The sequence below is a fragment of the Oncorhynchus gorbuscha genome, linkage group LG03 (assembly GCF_021184085.1).
Source record: "Oncorhynchus gorbuscha isolate QuinsamMale2020 ecotype Even-year linkage group LG03, OgorEven_v1.0, whole genome shotgun sequence".
Taxonomy (NCBI): domain Eukaryota; kingdom Metazoa; phylum Chordata; class Actinopteri; order Salmoniformes; family Salmonidae; genus Oncorhynchus; species Oncorhynchus gorbuscha.
In genome coordinates this window covers 62245217-62258851 of record NC_060175.1, presented here as the reverse complement: position 1 = coordinate 62258851, position 13635 = coordinate 62245217, and the positions used below count along the sequence as shown (strand labels likewise).

Below are 13635 nucleotides of genomic sequence, written 5' to 3'. Positions count from 1 at the left end.
AAATGGGCAAAAGGAAAAATGTATATGTTGATTGTTGATGATTTGCAACAAACTGATGTTAGTTGAGGAGCCTGCTTATGATTAGGAAGTTGTTCCTTAATTCCTCAACTTTGGAATTCAGATTAAATCTTATTTTTGCAGAGATTCAGCTGAAGCCATTTTTTTTTAAAGGCAACAGCAGTTTATGTGGGCCCACAATGTACAATGATGGTAGGCAGATGCTGCAGTTTTGTGCTCCCTGCAGTGTGAAAACAGAGAAGGGCCACACACACACAAACCCACCCAACCACCCACACACACAGAGAGAAAGAGACTGACTTACACACACCCACACACACAGGGAAAGAGACTTACCTACACAGATGACAGAGATCAAGGTTAAGTCAGTGTTGCTTTGTAAATTAGTAAGCCAATGTTGTGGAGTTAAAGGCTCCTATCAGTCATCTTTTGTTAGGTTTTTAAAGTGAACAAGAGAAAAAAAAGCTCAGTTGAATTGACCCTTGCTTTTTAAACAGTGTTTACATTGTTCACTTTTATATCACATGGATGTCTACAAAGCCTTTTGTATAGTTGTATATCTATTCAACCCAGGTCTTTACAGTGTGTGTCACTCTCTCAGTCCCCAGGCTAAATCAACCATGTAAATAGCCTCGTTCAAATATGCACAGCACACAAAATTATCATTACTATGCACCAATTTGTATGGTCATCAAAATGACACAGTGTGGAAAAAAAATGTTTTATAGAACTATTCATCAAAATGAAAATCAAAGTAGTTTCTCTGGCGATAAGATAATGAACTCCAGACTGAAGTCACAGTCATCCAAGAATGATATATCTATTCTTTCACCACAGACATACACATCACTCATTGTAAATATCGCTTAATGGAACATGGAGGTAAGTAGGTTACTGCTCTCTCAGTTCAGCTTTGATTCTGTGTTGATGGAAACATTTAGCAAACAGACAGCACACATGGTCAGGAAAACAAAGCTGAGAGAGACAGACATACTGTACTAGATTGTACTGTACTATGCCCTGAAGGGCAGTTTAAAGGGCAGCGAGCATCAAACCCTACCACCAAGAGTAAATGCAACCCTACATCTCTTTTTGGGGCAACTTCACATGAACTGAATCAAAAGCAATGTATTTACATAGTAAATTGTTGACAGGGACAGCATAACAACAGTACACAGAGGGTGAGCATGGTTTCTGAGGAGGCTTTATGGTACCATAAAGAATGTACAGAAAGGAGTACACTAGCAGATGGATGATAAAGGGACAGTTCACACAAATTGTTTAAAAAAATGACATATCCCATTCAAGTCACGGGACGATATCAGAAACTTTCACACATCGAATGAAATCATATATAAGCAACTTTGTTGAGCTTCACAATCAATTATAGATGTTTTCAGATGATGTGCAAAAAAATGCTAATATTGGTCCCATGACTGGAAACAGTGCCAGGGACACTTAAACAAAGCACAGATTGCTGTCATACCTTGTCCATTGAAAGCTTGCCGGATAATGAAACCAATGTGTCATTCTGTAACGTGGGTGAACTATCCCTTTAAACTGCAGCATCTTCACTTGCAAGATCATCTAAAGCTACAGAGAAATACATGTCTTGAAGGACATCACATTACTCATGTACAATGCGTCATACCCTCTCTGACCACTGTATGCAGTTCATTCTTAAATCTGTGATTGTTTTACTATTATTTAAGTGCTGTATTGAATAGAAACTTCCTGGATGCTTTCAGAGCCAAACCAAAACATTACTGGTAGGGCTGGTGATCACAGTGAAGCGCATCACAGATTAGTTCCTTTAGCCATTCCAGTAATGCATTGTGACTAAGCATGCAGACCCCGGAGGTCCTGCTTCTCTCCTAGATTTCAGTAACCCTGTCCCAGATACTCAAATGGCAAAGTAAAAAATGACACAAGAGCTTTTTCTGTTTGGCCCAATGAGTCATGCTGTTCAGCATGACCTGAATGCACGCTCACTCAGACACACACCGCATCACTGGGCTGTTCTCAGGTCCTGCTAACCTAAGGACTTCTGCCACGCGAGTGCCCGAGTGCTTTTGTCAGATCTGATTTCAGAACAGCAACCAGATCTGTCTGAGTGAGCATGGCACCCATCTGCAGTGGAGATCACATGACTACTTGATGACCACATTACCTTTTATTACATTTCAAAAGAGCAAACACTCACGCAAACACACACGAACACATACACAGATGCCACCAGACACACATGCCGCCCACCTACATACATACAGACGCACGCAACACACACATACACAAATGTTTAAAAATAGGCCATATTGGACTAACGCTCAACTTTCTACTGATGAGATCAGAAATCCCATTGATTCCAGAAGCGTTGTTACTCAAGCTCTGTTTAACAACCTGCAGCAAAGGAGGTGATGAGTGGTTGTGTCCTCAGCGGGTTAAAACCATTAAGAAATGGTGCTTAGGGTATACCAAACTCTGTAATCCCCATACCAATTGGACATTAGCTGTATCTCCTGCTTTACTTAATTATGGCTGTCCATTCATATTATTGTCCAAGATGTCATAGCTTCAAATTGCCATGACTTTCTAATTCACAGTTATATGGGAAGTTTACATACACTTTGGTTAGAGTCATTAAAACTCATTTTTCAATCACTCAATTTCACACAATTTCTTGGTAACAAACTATAGTTTTGGTAAGTCAGTTAAGGACATCTACGTTGTGCATGACAAGTAATTTTTCCAACAATTGTTTACAGACAGATTATTTCACTGTATCACAATTCCAGTGGGTCAGAAGTTTACATAAACTAAATTGACCGTGCCTTAAAAAGGCTTGGAAAATTCCAGAAAATGTCATGGCTTTAGAAGCTTCTGATAGGCTAATTGACATCATTTCAGTCAATTGGAGGTGTATCCGTGGATGTATTTCAAGGCTTACTGTCAAATGCAGTGCCTCTTTGCTTGACATAATGTAAAAATCAAAGGAAAATTAGCCAATACGTCAGAAAACAAAATTGACCTCCACAAGTCTGGTTCATCCTTGAGAGCAATTTCCAAATGCCTGAAGGTACCACGTTCAACTGTACAAACAATAGTTCGCAAATATAAACGCCATGTGATCATGCAGCCGTCAGGAAGGGGACGCCTTCTGTCTCCTAGAAATTAATGTACTTTGGTGCAAAAAAGTGCAAATCAATCCCAGAACAACAGCAAAGGACCTTGTGAAGATGCTGGAGGAAACGGGTACAAAAGTATCTATATCCACAGTAAAACAAGTCCTATATCGACATAAACTGAAGAGCCGCTCAGCAAGGAATTAGCCATTGCTCCAAAACCGCCATAAAAAAGCCAGACTACGGTTTGCAACTGCACATGGGGACAAAGATCATACTTTTTGGAGAAATGTCCCCTGGTCTGATGAAACAAAAATAGAACTGTTTTGCCATAATGACCATCGTTATGTTTGGAGGAAAAAGGGGGAGGCTTGCAAGCTGAAGAACACCATCCCAACGGTGAAGCACGGGGGAGGCAGCATCATGTTGTGGGGGTGCTTTGCTGCAGGAGGGATTGGTGCACTTCACAAAATCAATTGTATCATGAGGAAGAAAAATTATGTGGATATATTGAAGCAACATCTCAAGACATCAGTCAATAAGTGAAGCTTGGTCGCAAATGAGTCTTCCAAATGGACAATGACCCCAAGCATACATCCAAAGTTGTGGAAAAATGGCTTAAGGCCAACAAAGTCAAGGTATTGGAGTGGCCATCACAAAGCCCTGACCTCAATCCGACAGAAATTTTGTGGGTAGAGCTGAAAAAGAGTGTGCGAGCAAGGGGGCATACAACCATGACTCAGTTACAGCTCTGTCAGGAGGAAAGGGCCAAAATTCACCAAACTTATTGTGGGAAGAATGTGAAAGGCTACCCGAAACGTTTGACCCAAGTTTAAATTGTTCAAGGCAAGGCTACCAAATACTATTTGAGTGAATGTAAACTTCTGACCCACTGGGAATGTGATGAAAGAAATAAAAGCTGAACTAAATTATTAATAAAAATCACTCGACTATTATTCTGACCTGTCACATTCTTAAAATAAAGTGGTGATCCTAACTGACCTAAGACAGGGAATTTGTACTAGGTTTAATGTCGGGAATTGTGAAAAACTGAGTTGATATGCATTTGGCTAAGGTGTGTGTAAATTTCCAACTTCAACTTATTTCTATATTGAGTTGCACTTGAGCCGTTGCATGTGGAGGTGCAAGGGCATGCCAATGTCAGAGCCACATGAGGGGCAGATGTTTCTGAACCAGAGTGAGAAGTCAATACTGTCATGTGTACAGCTATTGCCAACTACCATATCACTTCACTACCACCAGATACAACTGTTGGAACTACCTGCAAATCACCTGCTAAGTTTGGGAAGAGGACACAGGGGTGAGATACTGTATAGTGATGAAGACATTCACAGAGACGTATTATGTCCAATAAAAAAAACAAATAATGAGGTTGTCTAAAAGGAGATATTCCATTTTTCATTATTTGGGTTCTACATGTTCTCTTTGTTAGCCTGTGCCCATTAAGATAAGATGGGAGGAATGAGGCCCACAGAGAAGAGTACAGCAGCTTTTAGACAGTATGGTAGAAGTTACCTCTAAAAAAGATCTAGGATCAGATACCGCACTTCGTTTTAAACTGTATAGTAGAAGTTGCCCCAAACGCGGATCTAGGAACAGATACAATTGCCCCAATCGTGACCATTGGGTGTATGAAGAAATGTGTCCCAAATGCAATAGTCAGACTCCAAGTAGATACTTTCAATCAAAACTGAAAACTCAATGTCAGTGTGTAGCTTTCAACATTGGACATGATTTTCACAAGGACAGCTTCAAATATCAAGCATCAAACCTTAGCAGCAGCCCACAAATCTGATGAATATGTTACTTTTGTTTACTCTGGCAAAATTCTGAGTAGTAGAGCGAAATGGACACCGCGGGTCTTCTAACAGTGTGCAGTCCTATGCCTCTGGCTGTAGCCTACTCCGGTGTTTTTTTCAAATCCGTACAGGGTTTCACATTTTGTTCTAACCACCACTAACACGCGTGACTATTAGATGATTAGCTGAATCAGGTGTGTGCACTGCAATGTTGCGCTTACAAAATTGTGCCACCGGAATTGACAAACGCTGGTCATATTCGCTGCTTTCTGCGTTTCAGCACCCTGGACAGCGACACGCGGTTGGTTGAAGCATCATTTTCAGCACCACGGACAGCGAAATGAAAAGGATGGCTGGTTAAATCAAAAGGTACAGTACACTGTGTGCTCTCAAACTTGCTTCTCTCCCGTTCTCCACCAATGACTTCTCTTTGTTGAACACAAATCAATAGTTCTGGAGTCTGGGTATTTTGTCGAACCTATACTACAACAAGCAGTGCAGTGTGTGTTCTGAGCGAACTGATTCAACATGACTCATTCAAATCGTCAGGAACATTTTGCAGATAGTTCCAATACTCCTGATATAAATGACCCATTACCTCTGGGGCTACTAGCACTTTTCACAATGATTCGGCTTGAGCATTATGACATAGTGGTTGTAGATCACAGATGGTAGTAGTAGTAGTAGTAGCTAAGTAGTCGTGGTGCTGTGTTACAAATGCCGACAGGTAAGCTTGCGCAAACTCAGACTCTAGGCTACACCTGTTGGCATAACGCTATCCCATTGCCCCCTCGTGGTTTCCAGTCGAATGCCTTTTCAGATAGGCATTGAAGAGCGTCAGAGCCTATCTGAACACAATTATTGACGCATTTTCAAAACATACAATGTAGCCTAGTATGAATGAATGATAAGCATACTGTAGGACTGGGTTATGGATGGCCACTGGTGATACAGGCATACAGAGGTAGCATGCCTATACTAGGCGATATCATCCCACGCAATAACCGATATTTTACCTTTTCTTATTGTCAGGTTATCCTCAGCCATTAAGCACAGCTGATAGACTTGTGTTTTGTAAGCTATAGCCTCATTATATGAATTTAAAACACTAGACATTGTTACTATTTGATGCGAATACCTTACAGTTACATATAATAACCTGTATGACCAAACAGGATATCAAATCCGAAACTGTGATCGTCACAGCGCTTCTTCATAAGAAAATAATCCGTTTTGAATGAGAAAAGTAAATCACATTGAAAATAATTCATTAAAAAAAAGATAAATAGCCAGATTAATACTGAATCGACTCACCAACTCCGATTTTTTCCTCTTCTGTCGGTATCCACATCTTGGGATTTTTGTTATTTTCCCACCTGGAGACCAAGCCTCATTCTGTCGATATCGTGGGAGGATTTGGCTAAATTAAAGCTATAGGAATATCCCCGGCTCTTTATGTATCGAACGGGACTAGGCTACAACTCGTTAGAAATATAGGCTATTATAGGCAACAACATAGAATGGACCACCAATGTCTTCGCCCGCGGTTCCTTTATCTCCCGGTCTGCTCTGCTCGCTGTGTCTCCTAGTCACACAAGATGCAGTCTCGGTGTCCACCTACCCAATACACACGGTCATCTAAATCTCCAAACGCTATTGTTGCAGCAGCATCTCGATAGGAACGGGAATGGGTTTTTTTAACGGTTTATTTATGTATTTCCAGGTTAGTCATTAGCCTGTGGTTCATTACCAAGTCGGATTCCCAATGATCAACAACGCTGTGATATCGGGTCCCCGCGATTGGGTTGAGTCAGACGATAATTAACACTCGTGATATTGTCCGCCGGTCCAAACTGGTATTGAGGGGCAAGACATTTTCAGAAAACTGCTATATACTGTAAGATGCGCCATCTTCATGGTCGTCACATGACTCGTTTTGTCAATACGGTTGTGTTAAGCATTTACAAATGTAAATTTCACTGTCGGAGCGCAACTGCATGGCAATTGCATCCATCACTAATTGCACTTTCACTGTCATGGGCAGCTACCTAGCTTTCACTGTGCCTTAAAATTGAATCTTCAGCTCCTGGGCTAAACCAAGCTGTCCATGCTATTACATCAGCCAAGACTGAGATGTGGTAGGCTTTCCTTACAGGGTATGTCAAAAAATGTTTACAGAACCTCTTTATTGGTCTATATACACACTAAAAAAGGGATCTGCCAGGAGAATGTTATTTCAAATCAAATTGTATTGGTCACATGGCTAGCAAATGTTATTGCGTGTGTAGCAAACAGTGCATTAATATCTAACAATTACATAATATACACAAATCAAAGGAATGGAATAAGTATATATACACAAATACATGGATGAGCATTGACAGAGCTGCATTGTTTCCTAGGAATGCGAAGCGTGGCGGCCATCTTTGTCAGCGCCGGAAGTTCAGTATATACATAGATGAGTAATGCCAGATATCTAAACAATATTAGTGGCATTATTAAAGTGACTAGTGATCCATTTATTAAAAGTGGCAAATGATTTCAAGTCTGTATGTAGGCAGCAGCCTCCCTGTGCTAGTGATGGCTGTTTAACAGTCAGATGGCCTTGAGATCTAAGCTGTTTTTCAGTCTTTCGGTCCCAGCTTTGATGAACCTGTACTGATCTCACCTTTTGGGGTTGTAGCGGGGTGAACAAGCAGTGGCTTGGGTGGTTGTCATCTTTGATGATCTTTTTGGCCTTCCTGTGACATCGGGAGCTGTAGCTGTCCTGGAGGGTAGGTAGTTTGAACCCTGTGATGCGTTGAGCAGACCGTACCACCCTCTGGAGAGCCGTATCAGGCAGTGATGCACCCCGACAGGATGTTCTCAATTGGGCATATGTCAAAGTTAAGGGTTTTAGGTGACAAGGCAAATTTATTTAGCCTCCTGAGGTTGAAGAGGCGCTGTTGCACATTCCACCTTCTCCACTGCTGTCCCGTTGATGTGGATAGGGGGGGTGCTCCCTCAGCTGTTTCCTGAAGTCCACTCTCATCTCCTTTGTTTTGTTGACATTGAGTGAGAGGTTATTTTGCTGACACCACACTTCGAGTGCCCTCATCTCCTCCCTGTAGGCCGTCTTGTCGTTGTTGGTAATCAAGTCCACTACTGTTGTGTCGTCTGCAAACTTGATTGAGTTGGAAGTGTGCATGGTCACGCAGTCATTTGTGAACAGGGAGTACAAGAGGCGGCCTATGTTTAATGCATATTAATCAATCAGAAATGGAAAAAGGTGAACTTAATCTTATAGTCTATCAATCAACATACATCAATCAAACGTGAGTAAAAGGGTCTGAAAACTTATGTTACTTATTACCCCACATATGCTCTCTCTAATTCTCTCTTTCTTTCTCTCTCTCGGAGGACCTGAGCCCTAGGACCGTGCCCCAGGACTACCTGACATGATGACTCCTTGCTGTCCCCAGTCCACCTGACTGTGCTGCTGCTCCAGTTTCAACTGTTCTGCCTTATTGTTATTTGACCATGCTGGTCATTTATGAACATTTGAACATCTTGGTCATGTTCTGTTATAATCTCTACCCGGCACAGCCAGAAGAGGACTGGCCACCCCACATAGCCCGGTTCCTCTCTAGGTTTCTTCCTAGGTTTTGGCCTTTCTAGGGAGTTTTTCCTAGCCACCGTGCTTTTACACCTGCATTGTTTGCTGTTTGGGGTTTTAGGCTGGGTTTCTGTACAGCACTTTGAGATATCAGCTGATGTACGAAGGGCAATATAAATAAATTTGATTTGATTTATGTAAATGTTTTTTTTATTTGTTACTAAGGGGTATTGCGTGTAGATAGATAAGGGGAAAAACACTAATCCATTTTAGAATAAGGCTGTAACCTAACAAAATGTGGAAAAAGTCAAAAGGTCTGAATACTTTACAAATGCACTGTATGTGTGAAGTAATGAATGGAAAATATGAAATATGAATTTAAATATTGTACCTGACTAGTTCTGTCTTCTACAATTACTGTACAACGTACAATATCAGCAAACATATCAGTGGGTTCTTGAATCCAGTCATCTTACTGCATTCAGAACGGCAGAGGGCTCAAAGGGCTCAAAGAATGCGGTCTTCCTGCCAGTACTGAAACCCATTAAAGTCCTTGTGAAAATATATTTTGGGAAACACAATCTAATATTTTTGCCTTGAAAACCAGCACAGCTACCTGGAGTATAACATCATCCTCCTGCCGCCCTGGGTCAGAGCATGATATGCAGAATGTCGTGCTGTACAGGGAGAACAAATATATTCCAGGTGAAATAGCTTTACTGTACATAAATAAAGATTTATAAAAAAATACAATGATCCGATGATTGAGTCTCAGAATGTTTGATGTGTACAGTCCTGGCCAAAAGTTGAGAATGACACAAATATTACATTTTCACCAAGTCTGCTTCCTCCGTTTGTATGATGGCAATATGCATATACTACAGAATATTATGAAGAGTGATCAGATGAATTGCAATTAATTGCAAAGTCCCTCTTTACCATGCAAATTAACTGAATCTCCAAAAAAACATTTCCACTGTATTTCAGCCCTGCCACAAAAGGACCAGCAGACATCATGTCAGTGATTCTCTCATCAACACAGGTGTGAGTGTTGACGAGGACAAGGCTGGAGATCACTGGCATACTGTTTGAGTTCGATTAACAGACAGGAAGCTTCAAAAGGAGGGTGGTGCTTGGAATCATTGTTCTTCCTCTGTCAACCATGCTTACCTGCAAGGAAACACGTGCCGTCATCATTGCTTTGCGCAAAAAGGGCTTCACAGGCAAGGATATTGCTGCCAGTAAGATTGCACCTAAATCAACCATTTATCGGATCATCAAGAACTTCACGGAGAGTGGTTCAATTGTTGTGAAGGCAGCTTCAGGGCGCCCAAGAAAGTCCAGCAATCGCCAGGACCGTCTCCTAAAGTTGATTCAGCTGCGGGATCGGGGCACCACCAGGACAGAGCTTGCTCAGGAATGGCAGCAGGCAGGTGTGAGTGCCTCTGCACGCACAGTGAGGTGAAGACTTTTGGAAGACAGCCTGGTGTCAAGAAGGGCAGTAAAGAAGCCACTTCTCTCCAGGAAAAACATCAGGGACAGACTGATATTCTGCAAAAGGTACAGAGATTGGACTGCTGAGGACTGGGGTAAAGTAATTTTCTCTGATTAATCCCCTTTCTGATTGTTTGGGGCTTCTGGAAAAAAGCTTGTCTGGAGAAGACAAGGTGAGCGCTACCATCAGTCCTGTGTCATGCCAACAGTAAAGCATCCTGAGACCATTCATGTGTGGGGTTGCTTCTCAGCCAAGGGAGTGGGCTCACTCACAATTTTGCCTAAGAACACAGCCATGAATAAAGACTGGTACCAACACATCCTCCGAGAACAAATTCTCCCAACCATCCAGGAACAGTTTGGTGACGAAAAATGCCTTTTCCAGCATGATGGAGCACCTTGCCATAAGGCAAAAGTGATAACTAAGTGGCTCGGGGAACAAAACATTGATATTTTGGATCCGTGGCCAGGAAACTCCCCAGACCTTTATCCCATTGAGAACTTCTGGTCAATCCTCAAGAGGCGGGTGGACAAACAAAACCCCACAAATTATGACAAACTCCAAGCATTGATTATGCAAGAATGGGCTGCCATCAGTCAGGATGTGGCCCAGAAGTTAATTGAAAGCATACCAGGGTGGATTGCAGAGGTCTTGAAAAAGAAGGGTCAACACCGCAAATATTGACTCTTTGCATCAACTTCATGTAATTGTCAATAAAAGCCTTTGACACTTATGAAACGCTTGTAATTAAACTTCAGTATTCCATAGTAACATCTGACAGAAATATCTTAAGACACTGAAGCAGCAAACTGTGAAAAGTATTTCTCTAAACATTTGGCCACGACTGTACTTACAGATTCTTGTGGTCAGTTTGCAAATTATTTGTAATTATGTTCTGGCCCCCCAACACTCAGCTAAAGAAAATAAAAACAGACCGTGGCTGAATCTATTTGATGATCCCTGATCTAGCTTGACATTTGATTCCTATTCATACTGACAAAAATAAGAACTGATGTCAACGCAATATAATTATGTTATGTTATAAAAATCTGGACCCCTACAAATCAGCCAGGCTAGACAATCTGGACCCTTTCGTTCTAAAATTATCTGCCGAAATTGTTGCCACCCCTATTACTAGCCTGTTCAACCTCTCTTTCGTGTCATCTGAGATTCCCAAAGATTGGAAAGCAGCTGCGGTCATCCCCCTCTTCAAAGGGGGGGGACACTCTTGACCCAAACTGCTACAGACCTATATCTATCCTACCATGCCTTTCTAAGGTCTTCGAAAGCCAAGTCAACAAACAGATTACAGACCATTTCGAATCTCACCATACCTTCTCTGCTATGCAATCTGGTTTCAGAGCTGGTCATGGGTGCACCTCAGCCACGCTCAAGGTCCTAAACGATATCTTAACCACCATCAATAAGAAACATTACTGTGCAGCCATATTCATTGATCTGGCTAAGGCTTTCGACTCTGTCAATCACCACATCCTCATCGGCAGACTCGAGAGCCTTGGTTTCTCAAATGATTGCCTCGCCTGGTTCACCAACTACTTCTCTGATAGAGTTAAGTGTGTTAAATTGGAGGGTCTGCTGTCCGGACCCCTGTCAGTCTCTATGGGGGTGCCACAGGGTTCAATTCTTGGACCGACTCTCTTCCCTGTATACATCAATGACGTCGCTCTTGATACTGGTGAGTCTCTGATCCACCTCTACGCAGACGACACCATTCTGTATACTTCCGGCCCTTCTTTGGACACTGTGTTAACAACCCTCCAGGCAAGCTTCAATGCCATACAACTCTCCTTCCGTGGCCTCCAATTGCTCTTAAATACAAGTAAAACTAAATGCATGCTCTTCAACCGATCGCTACCTGCACCTACCCGCCTGTCCAACATCACTACTCTGGACGGCTCTGACTTAGAATACGTGGACAACTACAAATACTTAGGTGTCTGGTTAGACTGTAAACTCTCCTTCCAGACCCATATCAAACATCTCCAATCCAAAGTTAAATCTAGAATTGGCTTCCTATTTCGCAACAAAGCATCCTTCACTCATGCTGCCAAACATACCCTTGTAAAACTGACCATCCAACCAATCCTCGACTTTGGCGATGTCATTTACAAAATAGCCTCCAATACCCTACTCAATAAATTGGATGCAGTCTATCACAGCGCAATCCGTTTTGTCACCAAAGTCCCATATACTACCCACCATTGCGACCTGTACGCTCTCGTTGGCTGGCCCTCGCTTCATACTCGTCGCCAAACCCACTGGCTCCATGTCTTCTACAAGACCCTGCTAGGTAAAGTCCCCCCTTATCTCAGCTCGCTGGTCACCATAGCATCTCCCACCTGTAGCACACGCTCCAGCAGGTATATCTCTCAAGTCACCCACATAACCAATTCTTTCTTTGGCCGCCTCTCCTTCCAGTTCTCTGCTGCCAATGACTGGAACGAACTACAAAAATCTCTGAAACTGGAAACAATTATCTCCCTCACTAGCTTTAAGTACCAACTGTCAGAGCAGCTCACAGATTACTGCACCTGTACATAGCCCACCTATAATTTAGCCCAAACAACTACCTCTTTCCCAACTGTATTTAATTGATTTATTTTGCTCCTTTGCACCCCATTATTTTTATTTCTACTTTGCACATTCTTCCATTGCAAAACTACCATTCCAGTGTTTTACTTGCTATATTGTATTTACTTTGCCACCATGGCCTTTTTTTCCCTTTACCTCCCTTCTCACCTCATTTGCTCACATTGTATTTAGACTTGTTTATACTGTATTATTGACTGTATGTTTGTTTTACTCAATGTGTAACTCTGTGTCGTTGTCTGTCGAACTGCTTTGCTTTATCTTGGCCGGGTCGCAATTGTAAATGAGAACTTGTTCTCAACTTGCCTACCTGGTTAAATAAAGGTGAAATAAAATATAAAAAATAAATAAAATGTTTAACATAATTGGTTAGTGACAGCCAGTGAGAGAAAATAGTATGGTAGAGTAGCGAAGTACATTCTGCACCATCTGGGAAAAGCCAACATGGTATTTTAGAACCTGTAACAGGGGCACAAGAACATTTTAAAATTTAAATATTTAAAACATTAACCAACCTATACAGTGATTTTCTGGCTCTACTTTCATTGAAGTTGATACATAGAAGACATCTAATGAACGCTTTGATTGAAAGACGTTCTACAGATGTTATTGTACACAGTAGTTTAGTACCGTTTGCCCTAATAAGATTGGCTGAGGGAGTGTTTATCCCCGTCATACACACGTGCAAACAAGACATACGCAGATAAAATATATTCGGTCTCCCTCTCTCTTACACACACAAACACACACCACACACACACAATTCTCTGCTCAAACAGGACAGACACTATTAGCTACTTTATTATGGGCAGACACAGAATCAGTCCTCCATCCCAACTACAATATTCACACAGACAAGATAGCCTCCGCTTGCAACATCACCCACAGACAGAAAAATAAATGTATTCCTATCTTAGACAAGATCATGCCTGTCTTCAGCATAACACAGACATCTCCCATGCACTACTCTAGCAT

General features: G+C 41.8%; 1 protein-coding gene across 4 annotated transcripts in view; it reads right to left on the bottom strand.

Annotated features, from left to right (window-relative positions):
• The window catches only part of LOC124031673 (dedicator of cytokinesis protein 3-like), a 70764-nt gene extending 63737 nt beyond the window's left edge, over nucleotides 1-7027 (bottom strand). For all 4 annotated transcript variants that reach the window (XM_046343208.1, XM_046343209.1, XM_046343210.1 and 1 more), the window contains exon 1: nucleotides 6275-7027. In XM_046343208.1, the coding sequence (XP_046199164.1) occupies nucleotides 6275-6311 (37 nt within the window). In that variant the 5' untranslated portion in view covers nucleotides 6312-7027. The remainder of the gene's footprint in view (nucleotides 1-6274) is intronic.
• Between the last annotated feature and the right edge of the window lie 6608 nt (nucleotides 7028-13635).